The 15,721-nt window shown below is 43.7% G+C and overlaps 1 protein-coding gene across 1 annotated transcript in view; it reads right to left on the bottom strand.

The window, feature by feature from the left end:
- Window positions 1–15,721, bottom strand: part of khdrbs3 (KH domain containing, RNA binding, signal transduction associated 3) — a gene marked incomplete at its 5' end in the record, with an annotated part of 76,059 nt that overhangs the window by 23,200 nt on the left and 37,138 nt on the right. Inside the window, 3 exons of the mRNA XM_079288767.1 lie at window positions 1,492–1,631; window positions 2,312–2,458; window positions 8,659–8,775. Of these exons, the coding sequence (XP_079144893.1) occupies window positions 1,492–1,631; window positions 2,312–2,458; window positions 8,659–8,775 (404 nt within the window). The remainder of the gene's footprint in view (window positions 1–1,491; window positions 1,632–2,311; window positions 2,459–8,658; window positions 8,776–15,721) is intronic.

Raw genomic sequence — 15,721 nt, 5'->3', positions numbered from 1 at the left:
CTCCAAACTTTATTGACTGCGTCGTCCAGAGAACGCAGCACTCGCCAGCGGCAGAGCAGATGTTTTGTCTCTCTTGTACGGTTGGTTTCTTTTTGTGCACAGAAACCAGCCTGGCACGTTCAGTAGATAAGCAGCCATTTGCACAGGGCAACTTTACATGAAAGCAGCAGTGCTTTGGTCTTCTTTGTAGTTCCTGCTGAGGTCGGCGCATAGTCAGCAGGGCTCATTTGTCTGCATTCTGAAAAAAAGCTATTTGCTGCCATTCATTCTTGTAGAATATGAGACACAAGTTCAACAGGGAGAGATAAGCTATCACATTAAACAGGACACCTTTGTTTGGCTTCTTCATCTGAATGACGTTGTATCAGTATGTGCCTGTACATCATGACACACTGTGCCTGCTGCCAGTGAGCCAACAGCTCGAAATGATGAAACAGGTTGTTTGTCAGTGCCTTCCAAAATGACCCATTCAACCATATAGGTAAGGCAAACAAAACGTCTTCGGATCAGATTGTGGACATTGTTAAAATAAATCACCACAGCATTATCTGTTTGGTAGGTAATTGGAAAAAAAAGAATAATGGTCTCCATTGTCGCAATTTGGCCCAATTTAAACAATCTATTTTGAAGCCCATGGTATAAAGTGCATGGCACATTGATGGCGTGTCCAACTCCCAAGGGGCAAAGAGGTTGTATGTGGTCTCTTAATTACCAAACCAATCAGTGTGTCATCTCCCATTCCCTTTGAAAGGCAATTGGTTATTTTAACAGCAGTGAAAATATCGTTGAATATTTGTTGTTGTCCAATGACAGGGGGGGGGGGGGTGGTGAATTAATGCTGCTCTGGCATAATGTGAAGGGAGTGAGAGTGTGCAGCCATCCCACCACTGGTTATGTTGAATTATGTGTAATTTGTGCCTATTATTAATTTGTCAAAAAGATTGGAATATTAGAATTGTATGAAAAACATGCATTTAGTTTCTCATATAAAGTTTGAGCACTGTCACAGTAAACGTCGTGTGGTCTAGATCAATACGTTATCCTTTATTTTATAGAACATAATGAACTCAAACATCCTGCCAATTATTGAGCATATGAGCTCAGTACCAGGATCAGTCCAGAAGCCGACTGTGTGTTGGGATGCTGGCCTCGTAAATCAGTGTTGAAACATGCACTTTGCAGCCAACATGTGCACTGACAATCTAGTACACTGAGCAAATCTGGCCAAGTTCTCAAGACATTACAAAGCTGTAATGTGACATCAATGTCTTGCATTCATAAAACAACACAAAAGGACGACGTTGTCGGTTCCAAACAGAGGCAGTCGTAAATGTTCTGTAACTCTAAATGGCACCATTAACTGGATACTGTACAAATACTGCCTTCCAGAAGCTCCTGAACTGTAAATAATACCCGTTCCCCAGCTGCACCAAAGTGCACATATACACAACAACTTGCATACACATGTGCACACACTTGGAGGCAGGTTACCTTGGAGGCCCTGGAACAGGTGTCCCTCTTCCACGGGCAGCTGACTTGCCCCTCACCGATGGCACCTTGGCATCCTCCGAGCCACCATTCAGGTATGTGAGCTCCTGCAGCTGGGCCTGTCTGATCTCATCATTGTAATCCTGCACACAGAGAGGCAAGCGTGATCACGCACAAACACACCGACAGCAATAGACTCGCTTTCAATTACGCCGTATTAAATTCCGTCCTCAATCTCCAGGGCTACAACCCCGGGAATATCGAATTAATGTACTTCATAGTACTGCCGTGACCGCTGTTCCTGAGGCTGCAAAGCATTTCAGATCGCCCGTTGATAAATCCTCACGACCCCGTTTGCCTTCACCTTCTCACACGGTTGCTTTTTGCCACTAACTTAAAATAGACACTTAACGAGGAAATAGGTCTTTAATCATAAAAACGATGATATGATTGTCATGTGTCCGCTCTATCGATAAATATGTTTTATGGCGACGGTGGGAAGAGGTAACACGGAGGGGTTTGGGGGAGGAGTCTGCTGATAATTAATGGGGAGATGTAAATCATCATAGCTCTCAGCACTGGAGAGATCATCCATAATGAATGGAGGGAGAGTAAATAAGCTCCCTCCTGCATGCTGCTGCCAAGAAGAGTTTGGCCCATGCAGAACTCCCCTCCTGCGCTCTTTTATTCCTGTTGTACCCACGACTTTCCATTCAGCATCGCACACACGGATCTCCAGACGCTTTATACAAACACTTCGCCGTGAAGAAAGAAAGTGAAGGCCAGAGAAAGTGTGTGTATGTGGAGAAAGAAGGGAACCTACTGGTATCAGAAACTTCTTGATCTCCTCCAGAGCGTGACCCATCCTGGCGTAGGCCTCAGCCGGTGGGGCGAACACCTCGATGAGGACGTGCAGGTCTTCATTCAGGTGGTGGTATTTGGACTCGTTGCTCTGCCGTAGCTCTTCTTCCTGATGGTCCAATAAAAACGAGCAAAAAAACCAGTTTGTATCATATATACCGTCTCGGGAACGAGCACGAGTTAGCTGTCACAGTCAGCAACATTTATCTTGTTTTTCTTCTTCTGTATTTTGTCAAGGATTTACTGCAGGGAGTTTTCACACAAAGAGGTTTGATGCTTCGGTGCTGGAGAGTTAAAAAAAAGACAGACAGGATATATTTACGTGGGTTCCTTTAAACGTATATATTCGCAAACAGGGAATCCCTACAATCTTTTCTGCCGCGTCTTGTCACATTTAACTGATTACCTTTGTCGTCACACAGCCGCCTGTCCTTGTAACAAATGCACGGATAAAGTATGTGCTCTCATGCACTTAATCATGATCTCTTATTGCATCTTTCTCATCGATGTGAGCTCTGCTAAAATAAATTAAGCACCGTTGGGAGGCAAGAATATATTTGATAGAGTGAAATGAGTTATTTTAACAATGGTTTTTTTTTTTAAAGAAAAGAACATCCTTAATGTGGTCGAAGATATGTTCACATTAGTCGTGTCAAGAGTAGTGAAATGTGATTCTGCAACAATTGACTAATGTAGCAAATGACTTATTTAATGATCTACAACAGTGAAAAGAAAAACATATTTGGCATTCGAATGTCTAAAGAAAGAGACTGAGAATTGATTCATGGGAAATGAAGTGAACAAAGACCTCAGCAATCACCACACTGCACCAAAGAGACTAATCAAAAGTAAGGATCTAAAGGATGATTCACTTAAAAACAAGATAATATTCCTAAAATAAATAGATGGGATTAATGGAACCCTCCCTTCTACAAACAATGCCAAATACATTTTAGGAGAAAACGTAATTTGGAACGGCTACAGATGCTGTGTCGAGGATTGACCCCCGTGACTTTCATTGATCCCCTAGCCTTTCCTTTTGCACCACCGCATGTCAACATGTTCCATTTATCAGTGAAATATCTCTACTTCTACAACATGGATTGAGGCTAGTGTTGGTAAAGTCATTCATGTCCTTCGGGGGATGAATTGTAATGCCTTTGGTAAACCCCTGACGTTTGACGGATTACCGTGCAGTTTGGTTTTGACCTTAGTGAAGTGGGAAACATGTGACTTTGTATCGGGCGCCATCATTGGTCGAATTTTGACCAATACTTTGGTGTATCAATCTGACATTTTGCTTCCCTTTACTACGATTACAGCCTCACAGATCTACAAGTATGGCTGAGGCTGATGGGGGATGTCATGAAAAGAAGATCAAGGGGATGCTCAGGAAAAAGTCAGGGGGCAACCAAAGTTGTTCGGGTACATCCTCTGGGGACCACATATGTCTGTCGAAAAGTTTCATGACAACCCATCCAACATTTGCTGAGTTATCTCAGTCTAGAGCAAAGTGATGAACTGACGAACCAACATGGAGCCGCACTGCTGGCACGGCAGAACGCGTCATTCGGACAGAGGACATTATGTTTGGAACCAGCCGTCTATAGCTGATCCTTGGTGCCCTGATTTCAAAATACTCTCTTGATTACGAGTTCCACAAAACATAATGTGGATACCAAGATGCCGATCAGCTGGTCAGGTCAGACATGTTGTGGCTGTCACCGCCAATGAAGTCTGTTCAAAACAACTGCTGCACCAGACTTGCATTTCGAATGACATCGTTATTTTCATGCATTGCATTAAACAACTCAAACTCAGTAGTATCTCACTTCACTAGATGGAGAAAGTGTCAAGTAGTTACAACATCAATCCAATCACCTGTCGATGCCACAGAGGGCGTCAACATGTCGAAGTTACAGATTATTTAGCCTTAAACAGGTGTTGTTATACAATAAAAGAGCATGTATTTGTTGTTTAGTTACTGTATAAACCACTAAAAGTTGAGCAAATGCCATAACGTTTGTCTGCAGAAGCACATGTAATTTAGACTGCAACAGAAAAATATACCCTGAAACAGTGAGGGGTTGCACAGGCCGTTCAGGCCCGACAGAAGCAGGCCAGTATAATGTTATTGATGGCAAGAAATAGGACAGTAAAAACCCCAATGTCTCCCACCACATCACACAAAGGAAACAACAGGTTTGGTCGTCCCAGTTTCTTGTTTTCAACAAAAAAAAAAAAGAGAAAGTCTTCTCCGGGGCCTCTCTCCAGCGGCTGCAGCTTCCTCCTCACTTTCTCCCTCTGCAGCACTATGCAAGCCAGTGTCTCTGATGTCACCTAATTATAAATAACCTTCTTTTAAGAGTGCCTGTGGTATGTTAATGATATGTTAATTTCCTCGATAAATCTGCGCTTTTACGAGCAGAGGGTTCCTTAGCGCATGGCACCAGCGCTGACGGAGCTGCAGGAGCTGCAGGAGCTGCCGGTGTCGAGCGGGGAGTGTAAGCACGGCGTTAGAGAGAGACGACTGCTTGCAGACCTGGCTCTCTCTTTCCCTTTCATGTGCTCCTTGGCTTATTTGCATGAAGAAAAAAAAAGATTTAAAAAAACAATCACGATTAATAACAGACGACCAAGCATGTGTCATCTGAGGAATTTCTTCTATTTAATATAAAATATTTGTTCTTTTACTCCGTCTTTCCATCTATAAGGTCTATTCGACATGTGCAGCAATCTGTATGTGTGACCAAATCATTTGCATATGATATTATGATAGCAGTTTTCATACACGAGGACTCCTCCCCCAGCGCTGATAAGAAGCATCAGTGATCCAGCAGAGTCCTATAGCAGCTAAGCAGCCCACGGTGGGAGATTACAGCTGTCTGTTTTTCATATCTACTGGCAGAATCTTCCTCCCACTTTCTTCCCCTGTAAATCTGCTTATGAAAAGCCGTTCGCCCTGGAAACAGAGGGCCAGAACGCTGTGGACGCAGGCGCTCCGGCAGACGCAGAGAATAGTGTCGAGCTCGGAGCGTTCACATTCAAGCGAAATTCAGGAGAAATGTTGGAAAAATGGGTCAAGTTCTAACAATCTGGGATATGAACTGCACAGCTTTGATCATCAACACTGATGCTTACAATCTGAAGAAATCCACCAGCTTGTCCTCACCAGTCCCAAGAGAGGTGGTGCTGTTTTTGCTCTTTACTGGCCTCCCTTCACTGGTTACCAGTAACATACAGAATTGGTTTATATATCCTTTCATTTGTCTTTAAAGCACTGAATGGACCGAAACCAGTTTATATGTCCAATCTCCTCAACCGCAGCTTTTCTGAAATGGTGATCGAGCCTTTGATGTCTACAGAGCTACGACCACTGTTCAACGGTAAATGGACTGTACTTGTAAAGTACTTTCACACTCTTTGTCATCATTCACCCATTCACACACTGATGGCAGGGGCTAGGTGCCCCCTGCCATCGGACTATTCAGACTAGGCACAGTTACGGGAGCAATTTTGGGGTTAAGTGTCTTGCTCAAGGACACGTCGACATGCGACTAGCGGCGCTTGGGATCGAACCGCCGATCCTCTGATTGAAGGACGGCCCTGCTCTCCACTTAGCCACAGTTACATCATTTAATCCAAATAAATCACACATGCACAAAGGCAGGCGTACAATCCTACATAGTCTGCTGTACACGGCTTTGGCAAATCTAACTAACACCACCAGCACCTTCAGGGAAGATGACAATGCAATCCTGAGAAAGGAAAAGAGAAGACGGCGCCCCCACCAGAATGCTTGAGTTTGCAAAAGACGACGGGACAGAGACAGAGCAACAAGAGCGATTAAGACACAGGCAATGACGAAACAATAAAACAATGAGGAAAAATAACAACTGAAGAGCTACTGACAATGTCAATCGATTGACTTAGTGCGCCTGTAAACCGGTGAGCATAATAAAATATCACCCTGAACTTTATACCGTAATTTAAAGGCTTGTTAGGGTGGTTTAAATGATATCATTCCTAGCTCGTCAAATAATAATAGACTCAAATGAAATGTATTCGCAAGCTAGGTTCATTCTTTTGGTGCCGGACTTCTTACACATACAGAGCAGTCCTCTCAGTCAACGAAGGTTTTTCAGCTCGCAATTAAACCCGATGCAGGACCAAAAGTGAATGAAAGTAATTGTTATGTCTATCCGGAAAATTAAAGTGGGACTACAAGTCCCAGGGAGGAAAATGGATGAGTTAATCACGGCGCTAACGAGGAGGGGGGCGCGGAAACGCCGCTGCCTTTACGTCATCCTGCTCTGAAAGCGGCGGGACAACCGAGGTGCCACAACCAGACGGCGGGGACTCTGACTCCGACAGCTCGGTGCCTTTCAGCCTCTCCGCCCTCCCATTCTTGTCGACGCAAGATCAAGCAAATATTTGAGCAATTATCTCAGCTCTTTGCAGCGCCGCCGCCAAATGTAAGAGCTTTAAAGGGAAAGTACTGAACATTGCACAGTTTCACGACATGTCCACGATACTGTATTTTTCTGAGCAGCAAGAAATGCATTTGCACCTGATGTCTTCCGCAGGGCGGCGTGTGTTTCATCGTTGTGCATAGAAACAGTGCCTCACATGGTGCCTCGGGAATGGAAAGACAGCTTTGTTTCACTTTGACTTGAAAAAGTCTTGAAAGTAGATCTGTCTCTTTGCTCTGCAGTGAACCAGCCCCATGACCTACACCAGGAATTTCAAGTGCTACAAAATATGATGACAAATGCTGCGCAGCTGAAAACCGAAAGTCAGCAACCGGCTGAAGATAAAGCAGTAGTTTTGTAGCGAAGGTGTATCCTTCTTCCCTCCTCCTAAAAAAAAGAGGAAGCAGCGCCGCGCGGAGCGTCCCCGACAGGAAGCTGTCAGTCATAAATCCTGCAGTGGGCTGGCGCAGACCGGTAAGGGCTGCCGAGGTCAGCACATCTCCGTGACAGATCTTTTCTTCGGGTACTCGAGAGGGGTTGGACCATCAAAGCCGACACAGTAATCAAACAGAATGTGCTGTATGATAGCGCCACTCATCGCCACCAACAAATCAACCCTGACAAACAGAAGGAAAGATGCAGACAGGCCAAGAGAACAAGAGGAGTGCATTTATTCTCTGCTAGCCAGTCCAGTCTGCAATCAATTATGCTGCTAAAGAGCCGCCGTTGGAGACATTTATATCCTTTTCTGATGACATGAGTTTGAAATTGAAAGTCTTTTCATAAAATCCATCCTTTTTTGCCACACAGTTTTCATTCAGGTTCAAATCATTATGACGCATTCTTTTTATTATCTTGGGACCGAGCGTATATGAAAACAAAGCCATAAAGTCAGAGTGTTGTCATTTGTGCAGTCTGCAGTCTGTACTTTGTTTACTATGAGAGAACAGGCTTTGAACGTGTCAGGCGTGTTTGGTGATCCCCAAGATCCTTCCCGTTTCCACACACTTTTGAATTTTGTTTTTCAAAGCTGCATGTGACCCACGAGCTGTCAATCAACTGTAGTATGGTGATCTGCTCACAGCTTTAAATTATTCAATTCAAATAGAGCTAAAGTTAAAGTGAAGAGTACAGAAATCTAAATGATAGAAGTTTCAGATTTCAACAAAGATATGGCTTTAGGAAATGACACTTAACAAAACAAATAAAGCAATACAAATATGATGAATACATTATAGTCCAGTAAAAAATCAGATGCAACAATTTTGAAAGTCTCCTATAAAGGTTAATAACTAAAGCAATTATTTGTGCAAAAACTGTAAACAAATAAATAAAATCACTGGTTTCAGACTCTAAAATGTGAATATTTTCTTGTTCACTCAATTTTCTATGACAGCAAACTGAATATTCGACATTTAAATGACCAAACAATGAATCTAATTCCTTGTTAACAGTTTTCATGATTTATTAATGGAGCATGGTTATAAATCAGATGCAACTTCATATGTATGGTCCAAAGCAACCTGGAAAGTTAATGTTTTGGATATTTGAGGACAGCTGGAACAAGAGTCACTTTGTGTCAACGCATTAGTTTGTCAGATAATCCAAATGTTTAGTTGGATTTTCATTGGACCTCTTGCATGAAAATTCTATTCTATTGCATTTCTAAACTTTAAAGGTAACTTCTACCTTCACTTTGAACCGTGTGGAAGACTAACAGCAGCAGGCCAAAGTAAAATGATGTGGAGGTAGAAGAGTGAAAGGAAAAGAAATTCAATAACAGTCAAGAAGAAGAAGAAGAAAGAAGAAAGAAAGAAAGGTAGGTCAGGGGCGTTACCTTTTCTTTGTCTCTCATGGATCCTTTTCCGAGAATTGACATCTTTGTGAGAGTGTCCTCCTGTAGTCTCTTTAACGAGTTCCCGCGTGGCCCGAGGAGTTTGCCGACAAAGTTAAACTGCAACAGAGAGTGAGAGCGCGGATCAGTCAGAATCTGTGTGTTTGAGATAAAGTGCAAAGACATGTCTTCTGCTCAAGCAGCGACTGAAGCCAATGGAAACTTATCAGCAGTGTCTTCCTGTCGCGTCTTGGTAGGATCAGTGTGGAAGCATTGCTGCGAGACGTCTTATCCCAGGTTCACTCTGTTCACCTTTTCATGGCTCATGGCTTTATAGTGCAGGAAGATGCCCGGCGATTGACTCAGGTAAGGAAGGCTTCGCATTAAATAAGCTTTCAATTCACAAGTATGTGCAGTGGACAGCTGTGTTTCAGAAGTAGGGAGGACACAACGAAATCAGAGGTTCTTCAACCCCAAAAAAGAATCCTATTTCCTGCATTTACACACATTCATATCCTTCTTACATGTTTCATTTTGTTTCATTTTGTTAAAATTCACTGTCATCATCTTTCCAACAAGGGGTAGAGTCCTTTAGGTTTTTACTGTCACCAACCGAGGCACCAACTTGTAACAGACAAAAAGACTATGAATAGAATAAAATGTGCAATACAGTTAAGTAACATGAATAAACATATCTACTGCATCCATTCTAGTGTATTGTTTCGGAAAGATAGACTGTGAATAAAAGCATGGATTAAATGCCTGCAGTCCGCCCCAACAGCCTCCACTGGTGACGTGGAGACGTCTGCACCTGCTTGTTGCCTGAGTCCAGGGCGAAGAAAACTCTCCTGTTCCTAGAATTGAATTACCCGGAGTCCAACGACTAAAGGTGATGAACTCTTCTCTTCCCTCTGAATTTTGGCAGCTGGACACTTTTTTTTTATTTGACTGATTTAGTCAAAGCGGGGTGAGGGATGGGGAGCAGACCATAATCTACATCCCCAGTGGAAATGATGCCCTTGCAAAGTGTTTTTCCTGTGTAATTTCTAGGGCATGTGCAATACGTCTCATTCATCAGATTACTTCACAATATGCAGCCAGCCTACATGTGTTTTGTCATGTCATAGACAGATGACAGTAAACACATGATGGGAAACATATGGAACAACATTTCCTGGCCAGATGTTGCAATTCATGCACTATGCTTTGACCCCTATAGGCCATATTATTCAATGGTCACAGACAACAACACAAATGGTCAAAATTGATGCAGCAGCCAAGATATCCTGAGTTTTAGCACCAAGGTCAAGCTTCTGGAGACTTCCCACAATGCAACAGTTTATGCTGATTTATGCAGATTATTTTATGAAATCAGAACTTTACTGATATCAGTTGAAAACATTCCCTGAATCTGTCGAACTGCATGTTCCTGAATGTTTGAATATAAATGTGCAACATTATCATAATGCGCATGTTTGAGCTAACATTGAACTTGAGCGCCTCTGGCGTGTCTCCATCTATCAAAGGCTTCCTGCCTTAGATTACTTCACAAGGTCAAGGTTTTATATAAAAAAAACCCCAAAATGTTATGCATTACTGTGTCGAGGTACGTTGTGCGCAGACACCCGTCAAAGTCGTACCTCCTTTACACGGGCTAAACGCAATTCCACCAGCAGCTGGAGATGATCAGGGAGACAAAAGGAGAGCGATGCTTTTCTCCCCCTCCCCATGTTTTCCTTTACCAGTGAGTTATACAGCTGTCTCCCTCAACTATCTAGGTCATCAATTAGCTAGCAGGAGGTAAAAAGAAAAAGGTTCTACGCCGCACCTATATCTCTCCTGCCTTTTGTTCAGGAACCAAGTGCTTATTAGGGGGCTCCTGCCAATTCCTGGGTGAGGGATTTGGGATTTGAGAGGCGAGCTTTAGTGATTCGCTCGAATGCAGTAAGTGACTGTTGGTTTTCATTCTGGCCGGGCTGAACTCCAGCAGCTCTCAGCTACTGTATGTTCCTTCAACTTTTATAATTACCCCAAGTCCTGTGGCTGGATGTGATCTTACAAGGGCCTATTCCACCCGTGCCTCTGAAAGAACCGTGTCCCACTGTGCTAATTCCAACCCTGGACTCAATGGGCAAGGTAGCCTCCTGCAAAGCTCTAACCTTGACTTAATGAATATGTAAGACATGTCCACCTTCACATTAGAGTGTGTGGACTTTGATAACTTCCATCCTGTGTACGCCACCTGAAACATTTCAATGCCTCCACTTCTTCAATTTGCACACCAAATTAACTCCATATGTGGGACACGAATTGTTGGTTTAGGAAAATTCCATTTGAAAGTTATCAAAGCAAACACTGCCTCTAATGCATTCAAATTTAAGGTTCATCAAAGGAGACGGCGCTAGCACCGGGGCAAACAGAGGTTGTCAGGAAATTGTTTTAAATGTGCTGAGTTTAACCGATGTCATCCATCATTTCCACCTGGATAGAGCCTTGGTCACTGAGCATGTGCCATCTCTTGAACAATGATTTGCAGGGCCAGATCACAAAGCCGACTTCTCGCCGCGCTACTCCAGCTCTTTGCGTATCCGTTCCATCCTCCTGACAGGTTGTGCATCGCACGCGGTGTCCAGGACGTTAGTGTGGATGTCCCGGTCCTCCGTCTACCAACAGTGTTACACTGATGGATAAAAACAATGCTTGAGCAAGGAGAAACGCTGGCGTTCTGATCAAGAACAAACCGCTACTGCGTTGCTTTCAATATTTGAGTGTCGGAGACATATCGACTGCATGGGCACACACGGGCATCAGGCAGAGAGCAGAAAAGGAGCAAATTCACAGAAATGAGACTGTGCAACAGCACACTGCAGCATTAAAATGTGCTCACCAACCGATCTATCAGAACAGCCTGAGAAACTCCTCCTCTGACATCGCCTGAAAACATACTTTTAATTCCCAAAGATTTGATTCATTTCAGAATGTGTTTGAATTGTTGTCAGATTTCGTAAACAATGTTTACTTACAAAGCATGTCCTGCAGGATCGTTTTCAATTGAATCGTTCCGTCCTGGCCGAGTTTCAACTGTTTTGGTCCAGCTTATTACATAAACTCGTTACGTTCTTTTGTACTTTGATTCGGGCATGAAAGGCTCGATGACTATCTCCAAGATGTTGGAAAAGATTCAAAGTGTCGGACCTCTTTGCAGTCACTATTCCACCTCATGCTTTGCACATTGGATATCCATCTTCTACAACATGTTTTAACACGTAAACTGAGTGTTTCCTGTCTGTTAATTCATGTTCCTAAATTTTTTATTCATATTTGGGGGAGGTGCACGATATGAACCCATGGCTTCTTGATCTCTCCTGCCACACCTGTTTCATCAAATGATCTCTTATTATCTTAATACCGCTAAAAACGTGACGGCCCGGATTATCGACTGAGCAAAGCGGGAAAATGCCTCAGATTCCCAAAGGGCCCCCACAAGCTCCAATTCTGCAATTTGATTTGTAGTGATTTAGATTCAGAGCATGTTGAAAGGCACAATTTAAAATAGCTGACATGGTACGGGCCTCAATCAGGTTTTCACCATATTACTTGATCTGTCTGGCTCCTAAATGCAGAGGTCAAATCCCACGTATGTTCCCGTTTGTATGTGCTTACTGTAATAAAGTTTACATATCATGCAGATTTGCTTCGCATTAGTTTGAGTAACGCCAGTAAATGTCACAGTGAAGTCTAAATCTGGACATTGGGACGCGTCACCGCCCAGTCGATGCGTTTGCAGAGGCACAATCCTCCCAATATGAGAGTCTTACCCGAACACATAACTGTAATCCCTGCTGTTTATCAGAAATCAAAATCTGTCTGACTCCTACTGTGATTGATGCGCTGGGGGTTAGCTAATGCTTTAGTTATCACAAGGGATTATGTGATTTACAATAAAACCTGCCTGGGCTCCTGCACTGGCTCGTGCCATTAAACTGTGTGAGGGGATTGTGCTGCTGCTGCTGCTGCTGTCTATAATCACCACAATAAAAGCTGATGTGTTTAATCACAGGTTGTGGCCTGCTGCTCTGTTGTGGTGTTAGTTGCACACAACAAAAATAGAAAAAAGAAAATAAATATGACTGAATATGTAAAACTGAATTGGAATTGTTGCACCATATTCAGCTGAAACAAAAAAATAGTCATGCGTATGATTGAAAAGACAGCGGACACAAGTAGAGAAAGGATGTATGATTAATCGCACTAAACATGAAGGGGGTGCAGGGGGAGGGTGGCCGAGGGGAGGGGGGGGGGGGGGGGGGCAGCACATCTGAGATCTTTTCATCATTTGCTGAATGTAATACTGCGAGCCCGGCGAAAGGTGGGCTCACAGAGAGCCAGCGCAGAGTGATTGTGCTGAGGACAGCAGGACGGGAGCTACAGCAGAAGGATGGATCACCGCTCCCAGCACAGAGAAGAGCCACAGTCTGAACTGGAAATAAACCAGTGGGACTCCTTACGCCTCGCTCATGGCCTGCGGTGCTTTCTGCCAAAAGACACTCTCTGAGAGAGGGCCCACGGATCGGGCAAAATGCACAGATGAGCGCTGATAGCGCATCCTTGTTCAGAAGGAGGGGTATTTTTAGCTGCCGGGTAGGTGTGACATTATGTGTCATACTGGTTAAATCATGATTTAAAATCTTAGGCTCTCTGTTTATGGCGCCAATGTTTCAATTCTATCTTGTTTTGTCGTAAAATAACAATACAAAAAGCTACTGTGTGGGCTTCTACAAAGCAATGGGCCTCATTCACCAAATTTATTCTTAAGAAGATTTATTACATGTTCTAAAACCGCAAAATCCCTTTGTTCTCGAAAATTGAAAACGTGCGCCGGTTGATCCTAATTAGCAGGTAAATGCCCCGCCCATGCCCATAACAGGGCATCAGACTTCAAGGCCGTGTTCACGCACAGAAATTGAAAAGAAAAATTGAGAGGATTACAATAAACTCAAGCCTAGAGAGGCTGGAACACCAGACTGGAGACAAAAACAAGCTGTCTCATTTAGTAGCAGCAATAAGCCGATACAGGATCAATCACTGATGATTGGATGGTTTGCTTCCCAAATCAAATAAGAAGAACGCTCTCCTTCAGTGAACGAGGCCAATTGTTTGCTGCGGAGCTTCCACTATTGCAGTGTCCATTACACAACAGAACTACACCATACAGCACTTCAATCTCAGAAAGTTGAAAAAATGCATCATTGTTGGGTGTTAAAAAATCATCGCTGAGGAACAGCTCCGTCTCGTCCCGGAGAATCGACAGCCTGGAACTTGCTGCGTGGCGTCCTTGCCCGCTGCATTCTGATAAAAAGCGGAGTTTGCGGAGGACGGATCTAACCTCTCTGCACCTGCTGCTAAATGGATATTTGGAAAATGTCTTCAATGCCAGGAGCCCAAAGGTGATGCTCGCAGCTCAGGAGGAAACCCATTCAAGTCAGACCGATCACTCTTGCCATTGCTACCTGTCAGATAGAACAAATTGAATTTGTCTTCCTTCGGTGGCTTGTTGGAGCTCTAAACAGCGCATTAGTACGACTACTTATCAAAGCTGTCAACGCAAATCTGTTTAGCTGTGAACCTCGGAGACTTGGAACAGCCTCCGGATGACACTACGTGCAAACATCCACAGCCCTCAGGGTCTCTTCATCAGAGTGCACGTCAAGATCTGGTGATGTAATGACTCTCTTTCTCAGAGTAAATGCAAAACAAGTCAACTTAGATTTGGTGATTAGCAGGTAAAAAGACATTCCGTCCACTATCGGGTGAGTTTGGTTTTTAAAAATCAACTTTATAACTGTTGCTTCGACAGCCTTTCAATGACTGTATTGAATTCGGAAGCAGGTCCTGACTAAACACGGATATATAGCCACTGAAATGTGTTGAAGACAATGTCTATGAGCTGCCATCTGAAGATCTTTATCGAACAAGATGCAGATATACTTTACCAGACTAGTACCATGGAAAAGCATATGAATGTGAACATGTAACATGGATGTTGCTAGATTAGAATCAGGACTATGTGGTCACTGTGGTTACTTGTTGTTTTTACTCCCTGCATGTTAAACCGACAGACTGACAGGCATGATTTGAACATGCATGTCGTTCAAATTCTAGTGTCATTGTGCAGAAAAGCATGTTTTGGGGCAAATTAAACCCAAATGCACCTCTAGAGCTTCATTGGTTCAGTGTTCCTTGTATCCACACGCTGCAGGTTACCGCTGTCCTTCCCCCTGGAGGGCTGAGGTGAAAACTTGAGTGATGTTCCCATCTAAGCGTGGCCCTCTCACTTTTTAACACCAACCTCCCCATCGTGCTCCCGGCGGGAAATCCCTGTCATGCACCGAGCGCAAGGCTCCAATAAACGCTGCTGCCGGTGAAGGCTCCTCGCGCTGGGTGAGGCCGAAGTGCTCTCGAATGTGGCAACGGTGTTATCGCTCAAAGCGGCTTCACGTGGAGGTCATCGCGAAGCCGGCTGTCTAGCACCCAATACATGTGACTTATGTGCTGCATTGCAATCGCACTCCCACCCTTCAAGCTATTCATTTTCATGACAAAAAAGAGACCACTAGAACTTGAAAAACACCTTAAAAAGGGTCGTAAGAAATCCACTGCACACTCGAGAAAAATAAAATCTATTGTGAGATAATTCCTTTGAATCATATATTCATAAATATTCATTGACAAATTAATATTAGACATCAATGCATCATTGAACAAGGTCAGTATAATAGAGAGGTGTGTGTATGAGTATGCAGTCTAAATGTTCAGAAACATTTCCTGCATGGGGTCCTGTGTGAACGGGAGCAGGCGTTGATATCCAGGCCGACCTCCACCTCGCGCGTGAAAAGGCGCAAGATCGAAATGCACCTGAGCGTAGCGCATGTGTGAAAAGTGAAAATCACAAATGGCGCGAGAAAGGTCATCCCAGTAATTTACCGGGAGCCGTGTGTGAAAGAGGCTTCACAGTCGTAACATTTCAAAAGCGTAAAACAATTCTGAAGAAGGACAGGAAGTAACT

This window comes from Melanostigma gelatinosum (genome assembly GCF_949748355.1).
Source record: "Melanostigma gelatinosum genome assembly, chromosome: 17".
NCBI lineage: Eukaryota > Metazoa > Chordata > Actinopteri > Perciformes > Zoarcidae > Melanostigma > Melanostigma gelatinosum.
Note: the sequence above shows the minus strand (reverse complement) of the source record. Positions and strands in the feature narration are given on the sequence as shown.